Raw genomic sequence first — 19,072 nt, forward strand, 5'->3', positions numbered from 1 at the left:
GGATATTATAGAGTTCATCTGATGCGCACTTCAGAATCTCGCCGGAAGTAGTAGGTCATCCGGGATCTCGCATACTGTTTTTTTGAATACTGTAGCTGCCTCCCAAATGGCACACTATACACTATACTCTTATCCACTATTCACTTACACACTCAACAGCTTAGTATATGAGTGTTGTCCCAAATAAAACACTAATGTTTTTTTTACTAAGCGGAAAATCAAAGCCTTTCCCCGATGACATTTGTCTGTTGCCAAATTATGGCCCGTTTCCACTAAGTGGTACAGTACAGTACGGGTCACCTCTATCAGGCTTGCTTTTTCACTGCTAAAAGGGTACTAATGGTACTCTTTTGGTGGGCGTGGTGTACGACAGAAAGTTTCAGTCAATGTCATTTTCACTCGAGAGAATGTCAAAGTAAACCTGAATGGGCCGTTCACATATCACATGAGAAGCACTTCTCACAAAACAGAGACTTTATACACATACATTCTTGTGTATAAATGTTTATTACTAACGTTTCTATGAACATAATTTGATTATAACTGCAGATCAATGACCAATGATCAATAACCTACTGTAACGTCTGCAATTACATAAAATAAATAAATAAATGCAACATATATGAGCACATACAGCCCCTTACAGTCTCCAATATGTTACCAATTACAAAAAAACTACACACAGCTTACATTTAGCCCATATTGGGTTCAAAAACAACACGAAATATAGCCCACAGTCAGTGCAAACCTCTCATCTGTGTCCTTAATCTTCAGCAGCACATGTAACCTCTGTTAGAAAGTAATTCCATCATTGCGAGTTCATAATAGTCCAAAAGGTGATGATGATAGTTAAACATGGCAGTTTGTTTACGTTTGCTGAAAAAATAATTTGCTCCTTTGTTTTTTTTTGGTTTATCCTTTGTTTTTTTATGCGTCACTCTCGTGTTTGTCAGTTTCTGAAGGGATCGGGTTTTCAAAAGCACTTCTATAATCACGCACACGTTATTATCATCAGCTCAAGAAGTTCATTATTTCAAATATAGACACGAGCGCTAGCAAGAAAGCGAAACCACTCACGCTTTAGACTGGCTTGTAAAAAAACTACGGGGCACAGGGTAGAATCTCCTCCTTGGATTTGTGGCTGTTCATCAAGACAATGACAACGACAAGGTTTGTTTGAGCTCGGGTCGACCATGGCTTGTTATTATATGTATATATTATTACGGTGTAATCACTCGGCTGTGTATTTAAAACATGGCAGTTCCATTGTTTTCATTCTGGCTTGTTTCGCGAGCGAATGACGTTTCTCTGTAAACCAATATCTTTCAGCTGCGCATCTAGCTCCGCCTTTTGGTATACTTGGTACCCTTTGCAAAGGGTGACCAAAAAGTGGTACGCTTCGGTTTAGTACGCCTTTTGACAGAGGAAATGGGCATAAAAGTGTACCAAACCGAACTGTACCGTACCACTCAGTGGAAATGGGCCGTAGTGAAATAAATGACCAAACTATCAAATAATACCTACCATGAGTATAACCTCGTTCACCATCAGGAGGCGATATAATCAATCTCGCAGGAGAACTTTGCTTCCACAATCCAAACTAAAATAATGTAATCCAACATCAGTGCCCGATAGCTCCGCCTCTTCCGCTACGCGGGAAAAGCAGTGGCCATTGAGTGCGTGAAGTGTCCATCATTCCACACTCTAGAATCCTCTCAAGTGGTAGACTTGTTCATTATGATAGGTTGCCACTAAACCATGTCATAGCTCATAACCATAAAGCTGACCTGATTTTAACTCTCCTTGACTATCACACCATCCAAAATTTACCATACCACTTTCACCAGATTTCAATGATGGCTCCCATTGAAAATAAATGTGTTCTACTTTGATGCTCTTGTTGACGGAAATGTGAACGCACAATTAAAGTACAGTAAGACATATAAATAGTGACTATTTTCATTCAATATTTCAGCATGTATTAGGACAGGTTAACATGTATAATGTTCATGTTTGAACTAATAATGAACTAAAAAAAGTCTCCAAGCATATGTAGCTGTTATGAACATCACTGCAAATACTTTAAAAAACACTTTAAAGCTTGAAATGATAAATAATTATTCACTGTTTTGAAGGGCCCACTATATCAATATTGAGCTTGTTCATTATCACAATATATTGAATAGTTGTATATTGGCATATGTCTGCTGTGGGGTCATTAAATAAAATGCTTGCACAGCAAACCACCCACGGTGAATGAAATGGTGTTTTATTGTTTGGAGGTCTGGTAACTTTCCTTTTCTTGTGGACACCAGCAGGATTGCTTCACAGTGGAAGGGGAGGATCTTAAGCATGACTTTGAGCGCTTGCAGCTGGCTATGGAGATGGTGGGCTTCCTTCCCACCACGCGTAAACAGTGAGTTTCTCCAAAACACACAGCTTTGCATACAGTTTTTACGATTCCAGTAGTTATGAGCTTATGTTAAATATTTGTTCTCTCAAATAACAGTTTACATAGAAAACTACTTATTCTTTTTTTGGAAAAACTAATGCTGTTCTATGTACAAAGGTTATTATTTTTTTTACATCTTGTATTTTTTTCAAAGCCTTCAATCTTTGCAACAACAAAAAGAATCATCATAAAAATGCTCTGTATTTTAAATCTCCTGAAATCATATGAGGGTTTTGCAAATCCTGACATGCTTTGTTTGCATTCATGAGAGTTTTTGACATTTTTTTAGAGAACTTTTGAAACATTTTTTGAACACTGATACTATACTGTATCACTAGGTTGAAAGATAATCACTGAATAACACTTACTGTAATATCTATACTGTTTATTACAAAGATATTGTGTAGTTTTAGGAGAAATCGGCAGTTGGGTAAATGTTATTGGATGGGCTAATTGCTCATATTTTATATTGTTTGTAGTTGCATATGTGAAATAAATTACCAGTAAGATCCATAAAATATTTCTTTCTGTGCTTCATGGGAGAAAAAAAGAAAGAAAGTCTCATTAATCAGGATTATCTAAGCAAAAAAATTAAAATGGTTAAAAATCTACCTGCTTAAAAGGAATGAATGTTATAATTGTGTCTCTATCCATTTGTATCTCTCACTCAGGAACATGATTTTTGTTTTCCTCTTTGCAGGATATTCTCTTTGCTGTCAGCTATTCTTCATTTAGGGAATATCCGATATAAGAAGAAGATCTACCGGGATGACTCCATTGACATCTGCAATCCTGAAGTTCTGCCAGTAGTATCAGAGCTGCTTGAGGTACAATAACAACATCACAAAATCACAATGTATACTTAAATGAGTGTTATTTTTTATAGTGCTGGTCAAAGATTAATTGTGATTAATCACATCCAAGATAAAAGTTTGTTTTAACAAAGTATGTGCGCGTACTGTGTATACTTAATATGTGTATATGTAGATGCACACATGCAGACATATATTTAGCAAATCTTTATTTATATTTAGATATGAAATGTATATGTATAAGATACAGCTTTTATATAATATTTAAATATTCATGCAATTTTTAAAAATACTTTGTTTTTATGTGTGTGTATTACGTATACATAATATATAATTAATATAATACACGCATATATTTTAAGTAAAAAAACAACAACTGTTATTTTGGATGCAATTAATCGAGAGTAGTTGGTTGTGTCACCTTGTGAATGTACGTTATCTGCATGCACACAAACGGCTCTATAGACTGTCTTGTACAACTTTGTCAAGTCCTTTGCATGCCTATAAACTGAACATGCAATTTGCACACAATATGACTGTTTTTGTTGTCTACACTGAAATGATAATGATGCATTTTTCAAAAATGGCAGTTTTAAGCCTATTTACATATACGGTATGTGACCCTGGTACATATAACCTGTCATAAGGGTCATTTTTTTATATATTGAGATGCATACATCACCTGAAAGATGAATAAACACATTTTTCATTGATATATACCTTGCAGGATAGAGTGCATTGTTTGGCCGAGTTACAATTATTTGTATATCTAAAAGCTGAGGCTTCAAGAAAAAAAAAATCACAATACTGAGAAAAATCATCTTTAAATTTGTCTGATTGAAGTGCTTAGCAATGCACATTACTAATAAAAACTTTGAAGTAGGAAGTTTACAAAATTACCTTATGGGACTAATTACTTAATATTTTATAGATTTTTGATTTTTATTTATTTTTTGTTGTTGTCTAGGGTCACATATTGTATTTTCAGGTCCTCAAAATGCTGTCTTTGTTTAAATGATCACACAAAAAACTTTTTTTATCTTTAATTAAATAAAACAAAGTGCATGCTCATAATTTATGGAACAAAAAAGGAAAATTAAAGATTCTCCAGGGTTGTCCAAACTCGGTCCTGGAGGGGTCAGTGTCCTGCAGATTTTTAGCTCCAACTTGCCTCAACACACCTGCAAGGATGTTTCTAGAAAGCCTGGTAAGAGCTTGATTAGCTAGCCCGGATTTGTCTGATTGGGCTTGGAGCTAAACTTTGCTTGAGACTGGCCCTCCAGGACTGAGTTTGGACACCCCTGACTTAAATAACAAATCTCAAATAATAGGAAACTGTAACACCATGATGGTTGTCAGCACAGCATGAGTGGATTACTCCTGTCTACAGAAACCATTTTCATATTTGTTTAAGTAGACGCTTAAAATGTGAGTCATTGTTTATCTGTTTTCCTGAGATTCACTGTGACTGAAGCATTGATTCAGTAGGCGTGTTTGTATGGAATACCTGGGAAAAATCTATTTGATTTTTGAATTCTGAAACTTCTGATTATATTATAAATGTATAAAATGTTAAAAAGACTGGCGTAATTGTTTACATGGGCATCACGTTCTCAGAGCAAAGTTTTAGTTGTTGTATTCAGAATCAAAGAAACCCGTTGCGCGTATAATTGTTGTTTTTGCCCTGATGATATAAATCAAAGGTGGCCAATTTCGTTCTTGGAGAGCCGCAGTGCTGCTGACTTTCACTCTAACCCTAATCAAACACACCTGAACAAGCTAATCAAGGTCTAAGTGGTACTAGAAAGCTAATGCTGTGTCACAATTCACCCACTAACATTACGCCCTAAAAATACATACTGTTCTGGTGAAGAAAAATAAATAATTCACAGTGTGTAACAGAAAAGTAGACAAACTTTGGGACATACAGCTTCATCGTTAATGGACAAATTAAACTGTGCTGTCGATCATCTTGTCACAGTTAACTTTTTCCACATTTCTTTTATATTTAAATTCCTAGTGCATTTAAGATGAAGCAGCATGTTAGTCTGAGATTTATAGGTCTTTCATGCTGAGAAATCTTCTGATTTTTGCCTAATAAGTCATTCTGAAGTTATTGACCAAGCATATTGTTATAAAAGTTCACAGTGTTTTGTGCAGCTGGACTTTAACAAGTCTAACATTAAGTCAATATTTTGAATCTGGTTAAATATTAAATATTAATCATTCAAACCTCTTTACCTGCAGTAGACCTGTCATTTTGCATATCCATCATGTTTTTGCACATTATTGCTATGTTTACAGTGTATCAACATCCAGCATAATATGTGTTGAGGCCAATATTAGTTATTAGAGTGTGCACAGATTTACAATTCATATTTTTATGGATATACAGTGCCTATAGAAAATCATCTAACCCCTTTATTTGTCATTCAGCCTGAAATCAAATCACATTCCAAATAACTTTGGCAGCCTTTGAAATGCTTTTGTAGCCATCTTATAACCTGTGCCTTTTTACAACTTCAGAAATCCGCAGATTTCCGCAGATTTTCAGCCCATTACTGAGTCTATGTATTTACATGTGTTAATGTGTGTAAATTTATATTTTTTCCGTTTTAAAATTAATTTTACTAATATTATTGTGATATGATAATAATATTAAAATGTTCCTATGATTTATTTACAAAACCATTTGAAAAGTAATGTTTTCTGTATTTTAGTAGATAAATTATATGAGAGACTTGCTCTGTTTACCAATGGACCAGTGGATCTAATTGGATTTGCATCATAAACATTAAATAAATGTTAAAAAGTTATTTTTTCTTTTTTTATTTCAAATACTTAGTTGTTATTTATGATACTCCTAAAATTATTTTGCATAAATTCGCAGATTTTTTACAAAATTTTCCACAGAAATAACAAAAAAAATTTCAGTAGATTCTGTCTGGCCCTACCCATAGTTCTTTCCACAGCAGGGAGTAATGTGAGTAAAGGTATATATTTTCACAGGGTATGATGATTTTCTATAGGCACTGTAGTAGACCATCCAGATAATTTTGGAATATCAATTGAAGTGTATTTTAACTTGGGACACAGAATTGTTTTGTTCAAGCCCAGGCTCATTGGAAATACATGCTTCAGCCTGCATTTATGCGAAATGTAGAGTCAGTTGCGTCGAGCCATGGCACATTTGCTATTTACATGCTATTTACTTTGTAAGGGGAAAAACTGAACGCTTCACTAGCGAGAAAACATTTAAACAGACCATCTGCAGCACGAGGATAAAGAACGAGCTTCCTCTTTCTCTTCACTTTTACTGTTTACTTTCCTACTTTACTTTCGTGGAGTAAGGAAATGGTGTTGTATGCACTCCACTGAAGACATCCATTAGCCTACATATTTAATTTGTTAAGTGCAAAGATTTCTTTCAAAACTATTTCTAAATTAAGTTCTATTTCCAGTGAACAAATAAATGGACAATAATAATGAAGTGTGCTCAAAAACTGAGTTATATCCAAACACGCGTCCTTTTCTTATGCCCCATATGGTGATGCATACAACTCCAAATCCCGACAGGTGGACAAATCTAAGCTTGTTTTTATTAAAACAAATATAAATATGCGTATGATAAATAATACTGCTAATAATAATAACATTATACAAATGCAAACTTGTGTGATGTGGTGGTGCAGTGGGTAGAGTTGTTGCCTCACAGCAAGAAGGTCGCTGGTTCGAGCCTCGGCTGGGTCAGTTGGCATTTCTGTATGGAGTTTGCATGTTCTCCCTGTGTTGGTGCGGGTTTCTTCTGGGTGCTCCGATTTCCCCCACAGCCCAAAGACATGTGGTATAGGGTAAGCTAAAATTGGCCGTAGTGTGAATGAGTGTGTATGGATATTTCCCAGTGATGGGTTGCAGCTGGAAGGACATTCGCTGCATAAAACATATGCTGGATAAGTTGGCAGTTCATTTCACTGTGGTGACCCCAGATTAATAAAAGAACTAAGCTGAAAAGAAAATGAATGAATGAAAAACAAACTTTCATGAATAAACGGAAAAAAACCTTTTAATGCCATTTTAATCCTTTATTTTTTTTCACATGTAAAGATATTTGTGTAATTTTGTACATCTCTGTATATTAAGCAATGTGTAAGCATTTGAAAGCATAGACGCACAAGTAACACGCTGGACTTTAGACCAGCTTTTAGATGATCAAAGGCGCGGTCTAGTTCCTCAAAATAGCAACGTGCCAACAATGCACCTTAACACATCTCCTTTCTAGACCAGCAAACACATGAGTCCACAAAGTGGCACAAATGGATTTGCTATTTAAACAACATGGCTCAAAACGTGAAAATTAGAGTTGCGGTGACCTGAAAATAGCAACAAATTGCACCATACACATCTTGAGCCTTATTGCGCAGAGTGTATGAAAAGGCCTTAAATTTAAAGTTTAAATTTAGTGTTTTGTTGTGGATTATTAATATTGACAACAGCTTCTTTCATTTTGGCTGTTTTTTTTTAATTCTTCCACAAATATATACTTTCACTTTAAACTCTGACACTGACTCATTAGACTCTTAGGCTGCATTTACACTGCACTGTTCAAGTGACTCAGTTCAGATTTTTTTTTCTCCCATGTGACACAGATCGGATATGGCCCATGTACGTGTAAGCAGGAACAAATCACATGGATTCCGATTTACTGAAATCAGATTCAGGCCTTGTTCGTATGTGGAAATTTATCCGATATGAATTGGATCTCTGTCCCCGTGTCTTTAGTGTAAGCAGGTAGATCGGACTTTTACCTGTCAATGCGAGTTGCGCATCATTAAAACCATAGCAAGTGATGTAAACTCAGACGCTTTCATTTCAGAACAGACTTCAACAGAGTCACAAATCTTAAATCTCATACATGAGGACTAAAACAGCTTTTATATTGTCATATAGCACAGGTATTTAAGCATGTTAACGAGACCGAGAGAGCACAATGTTCGCCACGTAACCAATATTAACTAATATCAAACTAGGGCATACATCACGTGCTAAATCACGCCATGGACATTACATTAAGATGCCTAAAGGTTTAAAAAAGCCTATATATCAAAAGAAGATGGCCAAATGAGAACCGTTCTGTCATAAACTGTAGTAAAACAGCTTGTCAAAAGCTGCGTACAGATTACATACAGGAATAAAGAAAAGAGCACTCTTTAATGATCAGCTGTTAGTCAGCGCCTGGGGCAACGCAGTGGCACAGTAGGTAGTGCTGTCGCCTCACAGCAAGAAGGTCGCTGGTTCGAGCCTCAGCTGGGTCAGTTGGCGTTTCTGTGTGGAGTTTGCATGTTCTCCCTGCGTTCGCATGGGTTTCCTCCGGGTGCTCCGGTTTCCCACACAGTCCAAAGACATGCGGTACAGGTGAATTGAGATGTATTGCAGCTGGAAGGGCATCCGCTGCGTAAAACATATGCTGGATAAGTTGGCGGTCCATTCCGCTGTGGCAACCCCGGATTAATAAAGGGACTAAGCCGAAAAGAAAATGAATAAATGAATGAATGAATAGTCAGCGCCCTTTCCAGGTCATTGCGCCTTTGCCGTGTGCTGTGTAAATGCAGACGATCGGATAGGAGTCACTTTTTAAAGATGATGTAAGCAGGTCATCAAAAAATCGAGTCACTTTTAAAAGATGATGTAAGCAGGTCATCAAAAAAACTGGATACAATCACAATACAGGGGGGGGCTGTAACTATAGTAACACCCATAGTAACACGTGCATACCGAACTATAACAAGAGAAGCATCCCATGAACCATCCAAAAATGTTCAACCTTGCTGCATTTGTAATGCACACATTCTGAGAGATTGGAGCAAATCTCTTGGAAATTAAGCAAGGCTGGGTTAGTTTCGCACAGGATTTGGTCAGCAAACAGGCCTACTCAAGGAAGCAGATAGTTTTCCTGAATGAAGGCTGTGGAGGGCCAGCAGGAAATAGGATGTGATTGCTCAGAGCCTTTGAACTCAACACATACATAATGTATCTACATACCTCTCTATACAAAGACCTCTTGTGGCCTAATAGTCTGATCAAAGCAAACCTGGCCTTTATCCTCACACACACATGCGCCTTCATGAATCCCCTCTGAAGGAACAAGAGAATGAACACTCGCTCAAGTGTTTTACATTTACTCTCACACAGCAGAGAAGGGAGGTGTATGTGCTGGTGTGTGTGTGTGTGTACGTGTGTGTGAAGTCTGCAGACCTGCCTGCACCTCAAAAACAATATGATATATGCAGATGAGGCCAGTCCAGAGCTTTGATGAGCTCTTACACATCTGTTCACTATTACAGAGTTGAATGACTCAACATCAGGCTCAGCGAGTTTATATAATTACTATATTAAAAGTAGACGTCTTTCCCAGTATACACAGACCAGCTGCATATTTCTCACAGTTCACCGCTAGGTTCATTTCAGCTCTTTGATATGTCAGTGAGCAAGTGTTGAAGTATTTCAATTGTCCGCTTTGACCCCGGCACCGCTTTTTGTTTCGTAACAGTTTTGTTGATGTGCTAGTAAATACTAAGGAAATATGTTGTGCACTGGAACTTCCAGAATTTTATAACTGCTGTCATTCTGAGCTTTCATATAAAGCTGTACCAAATTGAAATTCTCTCCAGGCCATATTTACATTCGAAGATTTTAGAATTAAGCTTTGAATGTCTGTTGTCATATTTTAGAAAGTCATTAACCTAAAAATGCAGTCTCTTTGTAATTTATTATAATTATTAATTTTAATAATATAATTTTGTTTTCTTTCTCTGCAGTGAAAATGTATTTTTCAAAACATGTCTAAAGTAAAGTTGTTTTTGGTCACAGAAAATGTATTTGAATTTTCAAATGCACACAGAAAAAAGTAGCAATTTGACCGTTAGAGCCATTCAATGTATACAAATAAAAAAAATAGCAGTGTTACATTCAAAAAATTACTTTTGCTACATGTTCAAACTACTTATTTAATATATACTACTCACAATAAGTTAGGGATATTGTGAGAGACTCAGGCCCTATTTACACCTATACGTTTTAGTTTTAAAGCGGCATTTTAGAATGAAAACAATCTGCGTCCACACTGGTGTTTCACCCAGTGTTTCTGAACAACTACATTCGTCTACATTGTGTCGCTGTAAACGCACATCACGTGATCACACACACACACACACACTCTGGCATGCACTGCTGCGTGCTTTGAGCACATCAACCTATATGAGAGCTGTGCACGTCGGACTGTTTATTAAGGATCAACAGCTGGATCTAATCTCACTATATTTGTTAAATATGATATTTAATTCATATTATTGTCTACATCTAACAACATATTCCCCGACTTTGGTCTTTTGAATCTATTACTTGTTTTCAGGTAACGTGTTTTGGCTAAGCGCAAAGATAAGTTAGGTTAATATTAGTGCTGTCAAAATTTGTGCTTTAATGCATGTGATTAATTTGAAATATTTAACGCCTTAAAAAAAATTTACGCAATTGCAGTTTTTTTTATTTCCTGTTGTGGTCGACGTGTGTTCAACATGCAAAGAAATATGGATAAGACCAAGGAAGCACTTTTTGAAGGCAAGTTTCAGTATAAAACAATTAATGTCACATTACCAGGCTCTCCAGCATTTCCTCAAGAGTTTCATGCAATTTCGGGTGTTTCGACTTTTGTTTTAATGGAATTTGATACCGCATGGCAAACAGAAAGAAAAACATCTGCATTTCGTGACTCGGTGGTCCTTTAAGGTAATAAAAAATCACTGCTTACATGCTAGAATCTTAATAAGAGTATTATCTTAATCATATTAAAATCAGAGTATTGGTGTCCATGTAAAATGTACTCAGAAAGTGCCAGATGAAGTCACGAGCTGTCAAAGGCAGCGCATTCGTCTGCCTTTCAGCATTCGCCCTCCAATTTTTTATTAAGTTTGACGTGTTTCCCCCTCAAACGCAACTTATGTAAAATTTTTACAAAAGCGTCTGCTTCACGTTGTTGTGTCAGAATCCTTGTGAAATACAGCCATATTTTAAAACGCTTAGTTTAAGCAAATTTGATGAATGTGATCATGTGTGTTGAATCTGAAGGGAGTCGCTCCAGCTGCCCTTTCCTGCGCGTGTTGTGTGTGTCTGTGTGCGCGCATGCTTTTCTTAGCAACAAACCTGCCTAAACGTCATTGTCCGTAGCCACTAAATCAAAACGTTACGAATTGTTGTGGGATTGCGTTGCACTCTCAGCTCACATTATTCAAAAGAAAAGGTCTACATTGTCCCCGATAATGTCAACAGACTGGACTGTCTTAGCAACTGGCTGAATGTAAAGTAGGACTAAGCAAAATTGTTTCTACTTTATATTTAATGTTCTCAACTCACAGCAATACAACTTTACAATGAGTACAATTGTTTGTATTCAATACTTTATTGTTATTATAATTTTCCATATTTGCCTGTATTTTGGCATTTTTTCGCGGTCCACTTAATTTTTTACTTTATTGGTATTGAATGTTTTGAAATTCAAATGGCATTAATATGCCTGTGTTTTAATTTCTGTAATAAATATGGCTGTCAAGCCAGGATCTTGCTGGTTTATTGTGGGTATGTTGTTTACATGAAGAAATCTGTGTTACAAGTTAAACAAAAAATCTAATAAATTTTGAATTTAAATTTTACATTTGAATAGCCAAAACGACAAGTTTCAGTCTTTTAAATGTGATTAATCGCGATTAATTTTTCCAAAAAAAGTGTGATTAATTAGTTATTTTTTTAAATCGATTGACAGCACTAGTTAATATATTAATCAATGTAACCGCGGACACTGATTCTGCATATTGACTGATCACTCGCCTTTATTTCCTTCATTGTATAAACTTATTGTAAATTATACTTTTATAATGACCATTATTGATTATTAAAACTGATATTGAGCAAAAGAGAGGGTATGTTTTGTGTTTTCAATGAGAATGAAAGGAGGCAGTGATGTTTTAGGCTCGTTTTGTTATAAATATGCATGCAGTGAAGATGACGCTCATATAAATATGTAGCTACACGATGCCTCAATATTTTTGTTAAGTTGTTAATATCAAAATGAAAACAAGCAGTTGCTCATATCATGTTTTCATTTTATTGGTAAGATAGAGAAACAATGTAGCCAGGGTGATGGGAATGAGGTTATAAAGTAAATTGTTCTCTTTGAAGATTTACCCGACATGTCCTCGGGAGTTTGTTTTCCATATCAAACTTGCGAAGTCTGAACTTACAAGGAGAGGATGCAGGACTGAACTGTGTTTTCCCCCATCCACACTGACACGGAGAAGCAGCATTTTACAATAAAACTCTTCAGTGTTTTCAAAATGCTCCGTTATCGGTGCTCGAAAACTCCGGCGTAGTGTGGACGGATGGCGTAACCGTGGATGGCTGAAAATGGCGTAACTCATTGTGTACAGGTGTGCCTTATATTGGGGCCAATACCAAAAGACAACCTTTTTCAATGTGGCATCAATTTCAACATTCTGTGGGTATAAAAAGCTGGTTAAGCTCCAAGTCCATCATTAAAAAAGCCATAAGCACATGACGTCACTTAACAGACGAGCAGCACCACCTAACCTTCGAGTCGGTGACAGGCAGTCAGATGTTGCTTGTGAAATTGGTGTTTCTCAAATTGTCATCAGCAGACTTGCATCAAGACACAAAACTACTGTTCATGACAGACCCAGGAGTGGAGCCCCAGACTTCAATGATGACCAGTACCTAAGGACCTCAGACATCGTTATACAATTGCCACACAGCTGCAGGCCAGCTGCACATTTAAGAGATGTGAAGGGTACTAGGGTTTCCAGACAAACCATTCTCAACGACTCCACCGCTTTGACTTGAATGCCAAATAACTGTTGTAGATGACTTCACTGACAGCAAGACACTGCCGTTAACATTTACAGTAGCCACAAGACTATGTGACCTGGACAATGCAGCAGTGGTTCTTACCTCAGAGACATCATAGAACCCATCATCCTCTCCCATTTCTGCCAGCACACCCCCAACTTTCTGTTCATGGATGGTAATGCTCCACCACATTGTGGCAGAATTGTCACATCTCAACTTCAGAAAATTGGTATGGCCATCAATGTCCCCTGACTTGAACCCAATAGAGCACATCTGGGACCAGTTGAAGCAGAGACTGTATGATCATACTCCACCTGACCTGGCAGAACTGCGTGAAGCACTTGTGGAAGAGTGGAACACATTGCCTCAGAACAACATCAAAAGGATAGTGAGGAGCATGAAACATCGCTGTCAAGCTGTCATTGTGGCAAATGGTGGAAATACCCACTACTGACATTGTCCATTTTTGTTGTTTGAGGCAATCATTGTTATTGTCTAATTTTTTTGGGCTAATTAATATTAAACTAACGAAAAAGGTGTTTATTCTCATATATTATTAGTAATATCAAAGGGAACTTTTACTTATTTCATTAAAATTCAGAGCAAATAGGAAAAGCACTCATGTAAACAACCATATCCCTAACTTATTGTGAGTGGTGTAAGTTGAATCAACACAATTCTTGCTTTTTTTTTGGCCAGACTTAATTGTTTTGTGTTCGATCCACCAAATTTGTAAAAACGATTAAGCTCACGGAATTGTGTGGAACTCAGCATTATTTATAGTGTAGAATGAAATATACACACATTTAGGAAAAGTCAGGGTATTATAGTAATATGATTTTTATTTGAACAAAGTTCTTAAATACAACATTTAAAAATGGTCAAAATGACTGCCTCTGTAGTTCTAGTGTTAATGCGGTGTAGTTTTTAATTTGCTACATAATGAGTGTTAAAATTAAAATCTGCACTAATACAGTGTGTTACATTAAACACATTCTGTCTTATTTTTCTGAGGTCTACCGGATGTTTAAATGACAGTTCAAAGGTGCAGGCCCTAAAGTCAACAGTTGAATATACATTTCTCCCATTTGCCATTAGTCCTTGTTCATCTACAGTACGTACTGTAACTCAACACTGGCTTGAGTTCAAGTCTTACTGTGATCCATATGGTGGAACTGGAGAATCAGCATACAGTGTTGATAACAACACAATGTTAAAATCTTTTAATTTGATTTTATCACGTTCTCCAAAAATGCAACACAAATGAAGAAGCTATTTTGTTGTTCTACAGGTCAAGGAGGAGATGCTCTTTGAGGCTTTGACCACACGGAAGACTGTGACAGTGGGCGAGAAGCTGATAGTCCCCTACAAACTAGCAGAGGTAAGCAAAAAATAAGAAATATCTGCCTTTATGCAAACTAAAAAGGCAATCATAGTCTTAACATTCTCTTAGTAGAGATGGTTTTAACTACACAGGCTGAAATTAGCTTATGATCATGTAGAGGTTTCAAGAGATTTTCTTTCATTTCTTTATGTTAAGGACACACCTAAGCATGAACAAATTGACTGGAAAGTAATTTACACTGATTAAAATGATATATAGTAGGATGGCTGTGGAGCACAGTAATGCATGACAACAAACTGAAAGTGATGTTCATATGAATGTGGTCAGGTTCTAAATATGAAGGTCTTTATGTGGCTGTTTTTGAACTCATCCAAAAGTGAGATTTCAGTTAAAATTTCATATATTTTCTATTTTATTCCTATTTTTTTTTCATTCACCGCCTCAATCACATGAAGCTTACAGTGCTGTAATATGTTTCTCAAGGGCTTCTTCATGCTCCATCATCATAATTAGAACCAGCCATGGGGTTTTTCAGAGGTTTTTTCCAGCATTAGGAGTCTGTTCTCCTGTCATCTGTAAATAATGAACTGGTGAACGCTTTTATTAAAATCATACGTTCACGGTCACCATTTTGGTTGACTTAATAAATTCCTTGAACTTCATATGCTTACAGATTTAAATGTTAAAGTCCTTGCAAATATAGACTCGAGACATTCATAGAACCACAAATAAATGTTTTCTCCTCTTCTGACTAGTACTGGTCAATGTATTGTATATTCTGTATTAGCAATGACTTGCTGGCTGTAGTAAAATGAATAATGTTGTGAATGGTTTTAATGGACTATTCAGTTACTTATTTGACATTAAGTATTAATCATTTGACTCTCTCAGTCTTCTCTAATCTTAAATTAAATAATGCATCAAAGAAACACACTATGTAAACTTCAGTTGTGCATTCATCAATAGTAAATGAAAGTGAATCTTAAAAGCACATTCTGTCCTCGTTTTATGTTAGATTTACAGATACTAGTTGTCCATAAGTAACAAGATTCCCACACTTCTTGAAAGTACTTGAATTTCAGCTATGTGGATTCAAGGCCTGGGAAGTATATAAAACAAACATGGGTTCTTGAAAGTGCTTAAATTAAATTTGAAATGAATTTTGCTAGTGGTTATATTAAAAACAGAAAGAAAAAAGAGAAATTCTTCATTTAAAAAATCTTACATTTAAATCTTGTGCAAAAATTATGACAGATTTGATCAATATTTCAGAAACCATTAGTATTGAATTTAACATATTTTATTAAAGTTTATTTGAACATGACCAATTATTATTATTTTTTTATTAAAAAGCAATTACTTAAAGTGAGTTAACCTGTTGCCTTTAAAGTGGCAAGTTGATTTTATGTAAAAAATGTAAAATATATCTGTTCCAACTTTGAACTATTAAGTTCACTTAACATATTTTTAAATGACATATTTAATGCACATACTCTGTAAAATGTTTCACATTGGTTAAACTTACAAACTCAAGTTCTCCAGCTGCCTTAAAATTGTGAGTCAACTCAACTTGGAGAGATCTTTGTTTCAACTTAAGTTGTTGTTTCACATTATATTTAACTATTGATCATATGAATGATGAAATTAAAACAATTTACCATGTTACATTATCAGTTCAAGAAAACTCATAAAAGCTCAAACTTGTCACTGGTCTGTTCAACATATCAACATTTTATTGAAACAAATTCAATATTGCACAAGCTTAAAATGGTTTAAATTTAAAATTGATGTCAGACATCAATTAAAGTCAATCAGTATTTATTTCTAAAGCACGTTTTACAGTGTGGATTGTGTCAAAGCTGCTTAAGATCATTTATTTAATCATTCTAAGGCAGTGTTCAAAAATTGATTCATTCATTTATTCATTTTCTTTTCGGCTTAGTCCTTTATTAATCCAGGGTTGCCACAGCGGAATGAACCGCCAACTTATTCAGCATGCGTTTTACACAGCAGATACCCTTCCAGCCACATCCCAACACTGGGAAACACCCATACTGTACACTCTTGCTTTCCCGCACATACACTATGGGCAATTTAGCTTATTAAATTTAACCTATTGCGCATGTCTTTGGACTATGGGGGAAACCGGAGCACACGGAGGAAACCCACGCCAACACGTGGGAGAATATACAAACTCCACACATCATGCTACCCTCTGCGCCACTGTTGACACACTGTCAAAAATTCAAATAATTGCATTTTACGGTGTATAATAGGGTGTGAATTACAAAATTGCTTAATTTTAACTTGGTGCTTTAAAAGTCCTTGAATCTGCTGTTCATTGGAACTCTGCTTGCTGCTAACTTTAACATTTCATATGTTTCCCTTAACATTTTCGTGTATGAGGTAACAATAATAATAATGAGGCGGGTTTTAGTTTAATTTTTTTTGTGCATGGTTGGCCTAGGCTTGCCATGGACCACTGACTTTATAAGCTTCAAAAAAGCCACATGCATCAGATTGATGCATCGTTTAATTAACAAAATAATAAGAAGAACTAGGCAACTAAATGCTTTGTAATATTTATTTATCATTTTATGAAATAATATAAAGTGATTTTGTAATACTTTTTGTATTTAACTCGATACCTTCAAATTTATTAAATTAAATAAAAAATAAAAAAACAAGAAAAGAAAATATCCACATTTTATTGACAGTAAAATACTGATTTGTGAATATGTTTAAAGACATTCTAGTATCATTCTAATTGGAAAACTCACATGCTACATATAGAGAACGTTGCTTTAAAGTGCTCAAAATGTGCACATTGTTGTAACAGATTGACAAATATCATATGGCCCATACGGCACACCCTGATGCCCCATTCACATGGGACGTCGGCGTCAGCGTCAACGCTTCCCATTCACTTTGAATGGATGACGTCAAGCATTGCCGGACTGAATTGTAGATCCGTTGGCACCGCTTCAGCAGTGTTGCTCAACGGAAGCGTCAGCCAATCAGATCCCTTTATGCAAATACCCTAGCTCAGACAAAAGCCAATTGTGGACTAATTTCATTGACTGATGCTGCTATGATGAACGCATCAGCCCCAACTTCAGACATGCCCTCCATCAAGCGTTGACGCTGAAGCCCCGTGTTAATCATGCGTTATATGAAAGGTTATTTAGTGGAAAACTGAGTCTCATCCATTCTGCTGGAGCCTCAAACTTTACGTTTCCAGAAAGAGGGTATTACTTGTCTTCGCCAATCTCACAGAGGGTCAAATTGTGGAAAAAGTCCTACTGAATCATCTCTAAAAGCTTGCCACAGTCATAAGCGAGGAGCAGATGTTTGACAGTAGCAATGGCTGGGGGCAGATAACCTCACTGACGATCAGTGTTAGTCCCATTTTGATTAGTGGTGATTTGAAACCAAAACAAGCCTCTGTGGGATGTTCCATGTGGCGTTGATCCAGAACACACACACACACACACACATACACACACATGCACAGACTTATGTAAAGGAATCACATATGGCAGACTGTCATATGTCTGATTGTTTGTGAATATGAATTAGTGAGGCTGTCACAGATCTTAATGGAAACCAGCTCAGATGCCTACTCCAGCTCGTTTGATTGTCTTCTGAATCAACATTTCTAATCAGTCTGGTTGACTTTTGAAAAAACATTTTCTTTCAGCTTCAGTTGAAGGCAAGATCAAGGCTACATCTACAGTAGTAGGGCTGAAAGATACTGGGAAAATATGCCATATTGCTGTTGAATATTGTGATAACGATATCTATTCACTGTAAAACTCAGCAGTTAACTTTCTCAAATGAAATGAGTGTAGTTAACACAAAATTTACTGAAAGTTAATTCTACTCATTTGAAAAGAGTTTTGAACTCAGTGTTGAAGGTAATTAAATACCGCCTTCAACTTAATTGGAGTAAGTTCAGAGTACTCATATAGATTAGTTTTTTAAACTCAAATGGTTTGTTGCAATTGCTTTCCTCAAACAGTTTGAGTTGCTTTAACTGTTTTATGTGCTCAAATTGCTTCTTTTACTCAAATGGATTAAGTTCACAGCTCATTAGGATTAGTTTTTAAACTTAAATTGTTTGTTGCAAATAGTTTCCTCAAAGGGTTTGATTTACCTTAACTTTTTGGGTTTCACAGTGTAGTAATATAACATTTCCCTAGAGAAAAGCAATTTTTATTCGCTTTCTAAAATCATTTACTTAGGAAATTACTATACTAAAATAAACCGGTTAATAATAGATGGAACTTTACTGATCTAAAAAAATTGTCAAGGTGCAAACATTTAGATACTACACTGTGAAAAAAATGTCAGTAAATTAGAAGTTTTCCATATTTTGTGATTCATGTTTTTATTTTCAATGTATTATTTGTTTATTTCTGCTTTTGAATTGCATTATGGGATCTTGATCTTTCTACTAATAACTTTTAACCTTGAAAAGTTTGAAAAAGTTATGAACATATTTTAATAGTTTATGAATTTTTTAATAGTTTGAAGGGATATATTGTCTAG

The 19,072-nt window shown here is 35.8% G+C and overlaps 1 protein-coding gene across 7 annotated transcripts in view; it reads left to right on the plus strand.

Moving 5' to 3' along the window:
* myo9aa (myosin IXAa) overlaps positions 1-19,072 on the plus strand; it is a 258,992-nt gene that overhangs the window by 144,996 nt on the left and 94,924 nt on the right. For 5 of the 7 annotated variants that reach the window (XM_056462171.1, XM_056462177.1, XM_056462176.1 and 2 more), the window contains 3 exons: positions 2,316-2,416; positions 3,153-3,279; positions 14,468-14,557. In XM_056462171.1, coding sequence (XP_056318146.1) covers positions 2,316-2,416; positions 3,153-3,279; positions 14,468-14,557 — 318 coding nt within the window. The remainder of the gene's footprint in view (positions 1-2,315; positions 2,417-3,152; positions 3,280-14,467; positions 14,558-19,072) is intronic. The other 2 variants (XM_056462173.1, XM_056462175.1) reach the window with 1 other exon arrangement.

The sequence above is a fragment of the Danio aesculapii genome, chromosome 7 (genome assembly GCF_903798145.1).
Source record: "Danio aesculapii chromosome 7, fDanAes4.1, whole genome shotgun sequence".
In the NCBI taxonomy this organism is placed as follows: domain Eukaryota; kingdom Metazoa; phylum Chordata; class Actinopteri; order Cypriniformes; family Danionidae; genus Danio; species Danio aesculapii.